Below are 12,500 nucleotides of genomic sequence, written 5' to 3' on the forward strand. Positions count from 1 at the left end.
GAGCAGACTGAGCATCCTCATCGTCCTCATGGACAGAGAGTCTGCACAGAACATGATCAGGTATTGATCAGAGCGATCAATTCAGGCTGTGACTGAAAAAGCGGGAAATGTTGGTCTCAGACTGAGACTCACTGACTGTGACAGAAAACAACAATGAGCTCAATATAAAAAACACTTTGTTAATTTTCTGTTTATCATCAAATCAATTACTAATCAACTGATGTTCACATGTTATTTACATCTTTTCTATAAATGTACCTATAAATGTAACACAACACACACTAACACAACTCACACGAACACAACACACACTAACACAACTCACACAAACACAACTCACACAAACACAACACACACTAACACAACTCACACAAACACAACTCACACAAACACAACACACACTAACACAACTCACACGAACACAACACACACTAACACAACACACAAACACAACTCACACGAACACAACTCACACGAACACAACTCACACGAACACAACACACACTAACACAACACACACAAACACAACTCACAATAACACAACTCACACTAACACAACACACAAACACAACTCACACGAACACAACTCACACGAACACAACTCACACGAACACAACACACACTAACACAACTCACACGAACACAACTCACACGAACACAACTCACACTAACACAACACACACTAACACAACACACAAACACAACACACACTAACACAACTCACACTAACACAACTCACACAAACACAACTCACAATAACACAACTCACACTAACACAACACACACAAACACAACACACACTAACACAACTCACACTAACACAACTCACACGAACACAACACACACTAACACAACTCACACTAACACAACACACACTAACACAACTCACACAAACACAACTCACAATAACACAACTCACACTAACACAACACACACTAACACAACACACACTAACACAACTCACACTAACACAACACACACACAAACACAACACACACTAACACAACTCACACTAACACAACTCACACGAACACAACACACACTAACACAACTCACACTAACACAACACACACGAACACAACACACACTAACACAACTCACACTAACACAACACACACAAACACAACACACACTAACACAACACACACTAACACAACTCTCACGAACACAACACACACTAACACAACTCACACTAACACAACACACACGAACACAACACACACTAACACAACACACACTAACACAACTCACACTAACACAACACACACAAACACAACTCACACTAACACAACACACACTAACACAACTCACACTAACACAACTCACACTAACACAACTCACACTAACACAACACACACTAACACAACACACACAAACACAACTCACACTAACACAACACACACAAACACAACTCACACTAACACAACACACACTAACACAACTCACACTAACACAACTCACACAAACACAACTCACACTAACACAACACACACAAACACAACACACACTAACACAACACACACTAACACAACACACACTAACAAAACTCACACAAACACAACTCACACTAACACAACACACACAAACACAACACACACTAACACAACTCTCACGAACACAACACACACTAACACAACTCACACTAACACAACACACACGAACACAACACACACTAACACAACACACACTAACACAACTCACACTAACACAACACACACAAACACAACTCACACTAACACAACTCACACTAACACAACACACACTAACACAACACACACAAACACAACTCACACTAACACAACACACACAAACACAACTCACACTAACACAACACACACTAACACAACTCACACTAACACAACTCACACAAACACAACTCACACTAACACAACACACACAAACACAACACACACTAACACAACACACACTAACACAACACACACTAACAAAACTCACACAAACACAACTCACACTAACACAACACACACAAACACAACACACACTAACACAACACACACTAACACAACTCACACAAACACAACTCACACTAACACAACACACACTAACACAACACACACTAACACAACTCACACTAACACAACTCACACTAACACAACACACACTAACACAACACACACAAACACAACTCACACTAACACAACTCACACTAACACAACACACACTAACACAACACACACTAACACAACACACACGGTAGGCCTACTCAAGTAAAGTACAAGTACACTAAAATTGTACTTAAGTTACATGATTACTTTACACCACTGCTGATACAATTACTGAGTCAGAGATTTTAATATTGTTCAGTTATTATTAGTATTATTTTAGTAATGAAATGACAAGACAACATTGGAGATGAGAGGGTGCGCTATCAGCTAGCTAACATCAGTTAGCTATACTGTAACTTAAAGCTAATGTTAGAAACTAGCTAACATCAGTTAGCTATACTGTAACTTAAAGCTAATGTTAGAAACTAGCTAACATCAGTTAGTTAAACTGTAACTTAAAGCTAATGTTAAAAACTAACTAACATCAGTTAGTTAAACTGTAACTTAAGGCGAAAGTTAGAAACTAGCTAACATCAGTTAGCTAAACTGTAACTTAAAGCTAAAGTTAGAAACTAGCTAACATCAGTTAGTTAAACTGTAACTTAAGGCGAAAGTTAGAAACTAGCTAACATCAGTTAGCTAAACTGTAACTTAAGGCTAAAGTTAGAAACTAGCTAACATCAGTTAGCTAAACTGTAACTTAAGGCTAAAGTTAGAAACTAGCTAACATCAGTTAGCTAAACTGTAACTTAAAGCTAATGTTAGAAACTAGCTAACATCAGTTAGCTAAACTGTAACTTAAGGCTAAAGTTAGAAACTAGCTAACATCAGTTAGCTAAACTGTAACTTAAAGCTAATGTTAGAAACTAGCTAACATCAGTTAGTTAAACTGTAACTTAAGGCGAAAGTTAGAAACTAGCTAACATCAGTTAGCTAAACTGTAACTTAAAGCTAAAGTTAGAAACTAGCTAACATCAGTTAGTTAAACTGTAACTTAAGGCTAAAGTTAGAAACTAGCTAACATCAGTTAGCTAAACTGTAACTTAAGGCTAAAGTTAGAAACTAACTAACATCAGTTAGCTAAACTGTAACTTAAGGCTAAAGTTAGAAACTAACTAACATCAGTTAGCTAAACTGTAACTTAAGGCTAAAGTTAGAAACTAGCTAACATCAGTTAGCTAAACTGTAACTTAAGGCTAAAGTTAGAAACTAACTAACATCAGTTAGCTAAACTGTAACTTAAGGCTAATGTTAGTTAAACTCCCTCAACCCAACACGCAGTGAAGAGGCAGCGGTGTGAACACTGTTAGCCTCACACACATAAATAACATCAATAAACAGTGTGTGTGTGTGTGTGTGTGTGTGTGTGGGGGGGGGGGGGGGGAGCATACATATATAAATCTCAACTGACATAAAGACAGAATCTGTGTGTGTGTGTGTGTGTTTAATCACATTTAGGTGGATTACTGCTGAATATGGATCAAAATGTTTTTTCTCTTATGATCAAATTATGTAAATGAGCCTCAACTAATTAAGTAAATGTGGATTTAACCAAGAGAGAGGCTGTGTGTGTGTGTGTGTGTATGTGTGTGTGTGTGTGTGTGACAAGTGTAAAATTAGGAATGACAGTGAGGAAATCACAGTTTAAATGTGGTACAGGCTGTTTGTGTTAATCAGCTTTAATCTCCTGATTCTTATTAAAGGGATGTATGTGTGTGTGTGTGTGTGTGCGTGTGTGTGTGTGTGGGGTTTACATGTTGCATGTTGTGAATTGAACAGGTTTTCCTGCGGTGACTTTCATCATTAAAGCTCCATCCAGTCTAAAGGCAGATGTCCATGTGTTTGTGATTATAAAGCAGGTCTAGGTTCTATATTAATACTGTGAAAGTATCAAAGCCTCAGTCCACAGAGAAATGCACACAGCCTGTATTCAGACACTGAGCCTTAAAACCAGCCGTCAGGACTTCTGGAACTTTGTGATGTCACAACAAAGCAGTCACGGCTCTCAGCCCCGCCCCATTGGATTCAGTGGACACACACACTCCCCTGGCCTCAACACACACTGGTACTGTCCGGTCCGCTGGAGGCTCCAGCAGCTGGGCATCGGGCTCCACCACTCCTGTACTGGACCTGGTCTCTGCTACGCTGCAGACGATCACCCCGACGGCCCCGGCGTGTAGCTCCACCCACAGCCGAGCATTTTAGTGTGAATTTGATCGTCCAGTTCAGCGCTGACTGGACTTCGGCTTTACTGGTGAGTTTTACTACAATCTGTTACCTGTGGCTGGTCTGGCCGTGCATCACTCAGGGATCATCCAATCAGAAGAGACGCCTCTTTCACCTGGGTCGTTCCTGTTCTTATTAATGAGCTCCCACTGATATCAGCTCAGGGTCTGAGGCTCCTCTGAGGACGACTGCGTTTCATTTCAAATCCGTCTTCTGGCTGAAACTGGTGGATCCTTCGTGGGCCAACATTTCCCAAGATTCATTGCGGTAATGAAAATAATCTGTGATCAAACAGCACAGAGAGGGAGCCAGTACCAGAACAGTACAACTGTTAAAACCAAGGACCTTAAAACCTCAAGTTACTGTGAAGAAAAGTAACCTGTTGTCAAGGTTGCTAGGCAACAGGAGCCACACTTTGCCACGCCACAGGAAGGGCGGGAACAGCTGGTGACACAAAGAGAAAATCTGCGGTAGACCAGACCGTCTCAGTCCAGTTCGGCCTCCGTAGACCAGGTCCTCTGGAGGATGAGGCCCCTGAACCGGGTCACAGCTGCTTCTTCTTCTTCTTCTTCTTCTTGGAATGACGTGTCTTTGAACATAAATCTCATCAGACTGATTCACCTGCTCAGGTAACACCTGTCACCTCCTCTCATCACTCAGATCAGTTTACTGATCAGAGAGTCTCACACACACACACACACACACACTGTGGTCAATCACAAATTATGACCTATTCTCTGCTGAAAGACTGTGTGTGTGTGTGTGTGTGTGTGTGTGTCTGTGCGCTACATAAGAGACATTTTGTCTTGGTTTAATTAAGTGGAAACACACACACACACACACACACAGTACTGAGGAATTTAATTTACTGTGTGTGGGCGGGTTGCCTCGGACCTGTCAATCAAAAACTGACCTGTGTGTACCCCCAAGACTGTCACTGTGTGTGTGTGTGTGTGCGTGTGTGTATACACGCATGTCCATAAGCAGCTGAGGCAGCAGATTTCCACAGGTGCAGTAACCATGGCAACCCGCCCTGTGGGCAGTGCCACGGACATGTTTGTAAAGTAATCTGATTATCAGATTGTTATTAGATATTGTTCGTCGTTATGAGATATAACTGAAAAAATCATGTTTTTGTTTCCTTCAGTTTTTCTTCATGTTGTTGAATAAACAGCTGATTGATGTGTTTTTGATCTGTTTTTATTCATATATATTTATATATTTATTTTATATTTACTTTTAAATATATTTAAATACTTCAGTATTTATTCACTGTCATCTTATTCATTTCTTTGAATAAACTCTGACGTGATGTTCAGCTCTTACTGTCCATGGTATCATTTATATAAACTACTAAATATTTACTATTTATTTTGAACAGTGTAATAAATGGTGGAGTCATTTTTACAGTGTAAAGACTTAAACAGGTTAAATTATAATGAGGTTTATTTCAGTTCCTGTTTGTATCAGAGCAGCGGTGCGTCTCCTAAAATCTTCCCCAGGGATGATCGACACTGGGAATAAAGGCCTTGAGGAGAGAGAGATGAAACAGATTAATTCATGAAGCTGTTGAACCTGAGCAGACAGAATGGTATTGATTAATTATTGATGGCTGCTGAACTTTTTATTTAAGGTGGAAACCCTCAAATGACTTCCTCTCCAGTCTCTTAAGGCGGTCAGCTGATTTATTTAAGGGCCACCCCGCTGTGTGTTTCATGTCCCGTCTCTCTCTCAGCTCTCGACCAGGTCGACCTCCAAAGAGGACCTTGGGCGTGGCCACAATGACTGATGGATCCAGACTCCTCCCACATGGTCTGCTAAGCCCCACCCTGCTGTCACAAACCGGTGAGTATAACAGACGACTCCCCCGGGGGACAGGAGATCATTTAATCATGGGACTCACCTTGACAAATGCTATTGGACCAGACTGTGACGTCACGTTCCACAGCTGATTAACCAGAATGTTCTCGTATCAGTCGTCTGGAGGTGTCACAGGTGTGTGACAGGTGAAGCTGTTGTTTTGTGTGGAGCAGTTGCGTCAGGTCTGCAAAGGAGGAGGAAGAGGAGGGTGACACTCATAAAATCTGAAACAACCACAAACAAGAAAAAAAACTAAACACAAGCCAATGATGGAGGTGTGTGGAGGTCTGGACGTCAGAGCGATGGCTGAACATTCCAGATGACTTCCTGTTAGTCTGAAGACTGTTTTGTGGGAGAGGTCACATGACAGTGATGATCATGTGATCAGGTGACCTCCCTCTGCTTCTCCAGCAGGCATGCTGACATCATCATAACATTTACCCAGAATTCAGTCTGTCTGTCAGTACGCACTGTGTGTGTGTGCGTGTGTGTGTGAGAGAGAGAGAGAGTGATTAGAGTTATAATTAGCATGTTTAATTAGCAGATGTCAAAATGACTGACAGATTAGAGTCTTACCCGAAGCACTGTGTGTGTGTCTGTGTGTGTGTGTGTGTCTGTCTGTCTGTGTGTTTGTGTGTGTGTGTGTGTGTGTTGCTTTGGGCGACATGTAAAGAATTTAATCTCAAAAAGTCTTAAAGCAAACCTTCTTAAGAAGAACAGATGATGATGACATCACAGTGGGATCTGCCCTCTGATTTGTCACAGGACAAAACTTCTTTGAGTTAAGACAATCAGAACCATAAGAACATCAGAACCATGAAAACATCAGAACCTTAGGAACATCAGAACCATGAGAACGTCAGAATCTTAAGAACATCAGAACCATTACAACATCAGAACCCTGGGTGCTGTTCCACAGAGTCTGTACCAGTAACCAGTAACTGGTAACTTACTGGTCCTGCTGGTAACTCGACCATCAGTCCTCAGGACTGGATCCTGGTCTTCAGGTATGTGCTGTCTCATTGGCCGACCAGTGAATCACCTGAGTCTGTCACCTGTGAGGTCACTAATGTTCCTGAGTTCAATTCAACAGAAATGAGGGGCCACAGGCCAACCTGTCACCTCCATCACCTGCGTGACAGGTGTGACAGCTTAATGAAAACATACACACACACACACACACACACAAACACACACACACACACACACACAATTTTTTATTAAAAATACTTGAACTGGCACATTTCTTGACTGAAGTCAGAGACAGATCAAAGGAACAAGAAATTTAACTACAGACACACACAAACACACACACATACACACACATACACACACATACACACACACACAGGTTGAGTATAAACTGAGGATAAAGTCTCACCGTGTGATTGGTCGATAACCAGGAAACGAGACAGAGATAAGAACTAAAACCTGAACAAGAAACAACCAGTGTGTGTTTTTAATTAATGATGAACATGATGGTTTGATGGACCATGACCTATGACCTGTTACTGAGTCTGACACTGTCGCAGCCTTGTGTCGTCCTCTGATGTGTGTGAATCCTTCAGGTTCAGGTGAAGAATGAATCAGGATCAACAGCCTCGCGTGTCACAGACGTCTCCTCACAACACATCACAAACACACTCCGACCTCCTGAGTCTGTTCTCACTGATCCAACATCTGGAGCATCTTCATCACACTCTGTTTGTGTGTAACAACACGTTGTGTGTCTGCCATTGAGTCGTTAAACTAACGGAGAAACCCTGAGACACTGACCTCAGACCAGGTCTCTGTTGGTCAGAACCTCAGCTCATCAAAGACCAACACACTCATGAGCCTCAGATGATGACGACTGTGTCGGTCTGAAGCTGAGACAGTTGTGTTGTGCTGTGAGCCGGGTGTGTGACAGAGCTGTGTGTCTTTGATGCACAGGGGTGGTTGATCCGCTGCAGGAGGATCGTAGCTCATACGTCCTCTGTCTCACTGTAGCGAGTAAAAACCCAGGTCTGAGTTGAGCTCTTCAGGTGTTTTCAGTTATTTTTTCTATTTTATTTTTTCTCTCCTGAGGTTCTTGGCTGATTCTGTCTGCAGCTGCTCCATATGTTCTTCTGTTTTTCATGGGATGTACGAGGTCCACTTTGGTACTCCTCCTGGATGTTGAGTCCAATCAGCACAAAACTTTGTGGGTAGCATCTAGGGACGATTTTGATCAAACTACATCATCAGGAATTTTTTTAAATGAAAAATGTTCAAGTTACATCTGAACAACTGTCGCTCCTGTTGCTCGTAGTCAAAACAGGAAGTGTTGCACATTTTTGTAAAACCACTTTGATTAGGATGAAACTTCAGACAGCAGTCCAGCCTGTCACCCTGAGGAACTGTACCCAGTTTGCTGGTAATCGACCACAGGTGTGAAAAGTGTAGATCATGACACCGGCTGCACTGATTCGTACAACATGTGGTTTGCATGATCCTTTGTCCTAACTCCGTCATTTTACTTTCAAACTTCAGGATAAATCACCTGAATCCTGCAGAGCTGGATTCTTCTCAGCACATCCACACAACTGGGACAAACCTCTCCTCAGCAGCAGCCGATCGTTTGTCTCAACGGGCTGCTGGTCTCAGATGGTCGGGGGGGGGGGGCATGGACCCTGTTAATACCGAGTAGCTAGTTTTTTTAATCTGAGAGGGCGGGTCACTCAGTTTCATCGTGTTAAAACACATTTTACAGACGAGAAGCTGCTGATTGGTTTGGACCCGTCAGAGCAGAGACGATGTCGATGGTTCGATCTTCGTCTCCTCAGGTCAAAGATTCTTATAACAGATCAGACAGGAAACAGCTGTTTCTGAAAAACGAGGAATTCATCAAACTGACGTTTTATTTACTGCTTGTGTGTGTGTGTGTGTGTGTGTGTGTGTGTGTGTGTGTGTGTGTGTGTGTGTGTGTGTGTGTTACTAGCAGTGTTGCGTTGTGTTTCCTGTTGGGAGCTTCCTGTAACAGCCTCTGTGATAAGAAATTATTATGATGTAAAAATATATTTTATATGTTGTAGGCTGTTAAAGCTTTTTGTAGTCCAAACCTGCCAGATGGAAACATGACGTCCTCATTAAAATACAGAAATCAAGACTATGTATACATATACATATATAAGTATATGTATATGTATACGCGCGCACACACACACACACACACACACACATACATATAAATACATTTTTTATTTTTTATTTTTTTTAAGAAGAAGCTTCTGTCACAAATTTATGTGCATCTGATATTTTGTGTGACATGATTAAATACATTTTCATACATATTTATCAGCAGGTCAAGAGTGTCGATATTGACATGATCATAGTCATGGGCTGATCTTGACCTGCCCAGGTCGACCTGTGTGACCTTTAGTTGATCTCAAACACAAAATCCATGTAAAATTACAATATTTACAGTGCTAATGCTAATGCTAATCACTGGTTTCCAGTATTTATGCTAAGCTAAGCAAGCACCTAGTGGATTCCTCTGTGCTGGACCAGTTCAGAGGAAAACCCTGATGTGATGTGGATCCTGTTTCAAAGTCTTGTGACATTAAATGTTCCAGTTTTAAAGGACTAAACCTGAACCTGAATCTGCTGCAGGGAGAAATATTCTGTTTTTGTTCATCAGGAGGTGTTAATGAGCTGAGGGGGGGTCGTTTGTTAGGAGGAGTCCCTCGTTAATTCTAATTGAATTAATTAGAGGAGGCGATTAATTGGGCCAAGTGGCTGCAGGGAGAGAGAAGTGGTCGAGAGACAGAGACAGTCACTGGAGACTCTCAGGCTGCCACAGTTATTAATTATTGATCACCAGCTCCATCGTCACCTCCTGATTAACTGTACTCTGACTCCATGGAGGTCAGTCAGCTGATCCTGATGCTAACAACACGTCAGTAGACTGATGCAGCTGTCATGAAACACGCACCCTGCGGGGGTAATGACAGCTGCTTTGTGATGTCACATGTTTATAGTGATGTCAGCATGTCATAGTAACGTGTTCATATGTTGATCCCTGAAGATGCCGCCACAGCAGCGTCTTCATCGTGATCGTACTGAAGGATAACATCTGTTTTATTTATAGAGCAGGTGAGGTTGTCAGTCAAGGTCCTGGTCTGAGTCGTGGTCTGAGTCCTGGTTCGGTCAGTGATCTGTCCGGTAGCGCCCCCCTCTGGACAGTCCGAACCTGCTCAGAATGTACTGACCTCTGTTCTCTGCAGGTCTGACGGCGGCGGCGATGGCCGAGGCTCTGAAGCTGCAGAAGATGAGGATGATGATGGGTTTCCATGGAAACAGCGATCAGCAGCGATATCACAATGGAGCCGAGTCTGAGAATGACGACACAGGTACGACTGGGATATGACATCATCAGGCAGGTCTCCTCCCCTCTTCTTCTCCTCATCACTTCCTTTCCTCTCCTCGTCTCCTTGTATCTTCTCCTCCTTTCCTTGTCTCCTCCCCTGTAGGAGGCAGTGAAGGATCCTGGGAGAAGGAGCAGCGTCTCCTCCCTCCTCCCTCCTCAGCTGTAGTGCCTCCTACTGGTTCAGCATCTCGTCACCTCAGCACTCTGCAGCATCACAGCTCCCTATTGGCCAACCGTGAGCCACAGCTCTCCTCTGATTGGATACCTGATCATTGTTAGCTTAGCACTGTAGCACAGCAATAGTTGACATTGTCCCTGTCTGTCTCTGTGGTTTGGCCTCCTCAGGTCTGTCTGACATACCTTTTATGGTCATGCCACACCCCCTGCTCCCTGTGGGTCTCCCACCTGCCAGTGTTGCCATGGCGATGAACCAGATGAGTCAGCTGAGCGGTTTGGCAAACATGGCTGCTGTGTCGCAGGTGCAGACAGAAGAGGGCAAGGTGATAGCTAACACTGCTAATGCTAACAGACATAATGCTAGCATGGTTAAAGTTAAGTGGGTTAAAACTAAATGTTTGAGATTAAAAGATTAAAAAAAAGAATAAAGTGCTAATGCTAACAGCACCAGTGCTAAAAGTGCTGATGCTAACCCCTTCCAGTGTGTTGAGGAGTCTTCCCCAGGAAGCCCCTCCCCCTGCCCTAGTGATGATGATCTCCACCCACTGGAACCAACCAGCCAATCACCTTCAAGAACATCTTCATCATTGTCATCATCACCTCCTCCTCCAGTACACATACTGGAGCTGGGTCAGTGCGCACGCACACACACACACGCGTTACCCAGACCCTGACCTGGACCTGGTTCTAACCTGAACAATAAAACTAAAACTGTTTCTCAGACTCAGGGGTCCAGACTCTGGAGGACTTACGGACTTTGTAGTTAGAACAGCAGCTCAGCTCAGCACAGGTGATCACAGTCCAACAAACCTTCAAGTTTAGCGTGGACCCCCCCGCAGTTATGTTCAGTCTGATGTTGTTTGTATTGGTTCATATCAGGAGCTCAGAGACAGAGCTGACATCATGTTTTCATTCCGCTTCATCTTCACTACAAAACAGATGAGTCACCAGCGAATTACCAAAGGGCTGCAGAGGTGACAGTTCTTCTACCAGGACCGCCACAGTCACCTGGACGGTCCTCACATCTCCAACAACACCAGAGTCAATTTACAAACTGACCCCAGATTCAGAATCTGAACCTGAAAATATCAGGACTTAAAGAAGTGAAGTGAAAACTGTCACAACTCAAAATCTCCACCATAGCCGCTGTTAGCTTAGGTGTCCCAAGTCCACATCCAGATGCATCCTGGGTCCTGTAGTTGTCCTGGATGCAGACTTTGACACTGAAGTATGTCTTAAACCTCAAACAGCTTTATGCTCCACAGGTGAGGTCACCGACAACATGAAGAAGGTGGTGAAGGACAAAGGTAGGAGTGTGTTTCAGTGTGTTGGTGTTTGGGTACTTGTGAGGACGCAGCGCTGGTAGCACAGTGACCTGAGGTGTCCTCTCACACACTCTAGTCTGATCCTGATTCATCTCCTCTGTGATGAGCTGGTAGTTTCTGTTCAGGTCCACATAAATAAAGAAGTTGGCTTCAGAGGAGAAACTTCTTCAAATCTTGTTGTGTATTTTGTTTCCATCTTGTCTGAAACAACATTAATAAAACACACAGCCTGGTCCTCACAAAGACAGAAAGAGCACAGACACAGAAATTAAACACACAGGAAATATCAAACCCTCATTAAATATTCATAAGGTTGTTTTTGTCTTTCACCTGTTTTTACCTGCAGATCATTTGTTGCCCCCCCCCCTCCTCAAACCAACCTATGGGAATCTACCACTCACTTCTCAGTCACTGTCAATCAACCATGCAAAGCCCGCCTTCGCCCCATTTCTATTGGCA

At 43.0% G+C, this 12,500-nt stretch overlaps 1 protein-coding gene across 3 annotated transcripts in view; it reads left to right on the forward strand.

Annotated features, from left to right (window-relative positions):
* The window catches only part of dacha (dachshund a), a 23,801-nt gene that overhangs the window by 4,564 nt on the left and 6,737 nt on the right, over nt 1–12,500 (forward strand). For 2 of the 3 annotated variants that reach the window (XM_071506575.1, XM_071506577.1), the window contains 7 exons: nt 6,028–6,137; nt 10,397–10,522; nt 10,643–10,774; nt 10,885–11,039; nt 11,199–11,346; nt 11,982–12,023; nt 12,388–12,500. The exon at nt 12,388–12,500 is cut by the window's right edge and continues 42 nt beyond it. In XM_071506575.1, the coding sequence (XP_071362676.1) occupies nt 6,028–6,137; nt 10,397–10,522; nt 10,643–10,774; nt 10,885–11,039; nt 11,199–11,346; nt 11,982–12,023; nt 12,388–12,500 (826 nt within the window). The remainder of the gene's footprint in view (nt 1–6,027; nt 6,138–10,396; nt 10,523–10,642; nt 10,775–10,884; nt 11,040–11,198; nt 11,347–11,981; nt 12,024–12,387) is intronic. The other variant, XM_071506576.1, reaches the window with a different exon arrangement.

Source organism: Trachinotus anak, unplaced genomic scaffold (assembly GCF_046630095.1).
Source record: "Trachinotus anak isolate AG129_WGS33_773 ecotype Australia unplaced genomic scaffold, CSIRO_AGI_Tana_v1 ptg000020l, whole genome shotgun sequence".
Taxonomy (NCBI): Eukaryota; Metazoa; Chordata; class Actinopteri; order Carangiformes; family Carangidae; genus Trachinotus; species Trachinotus anak.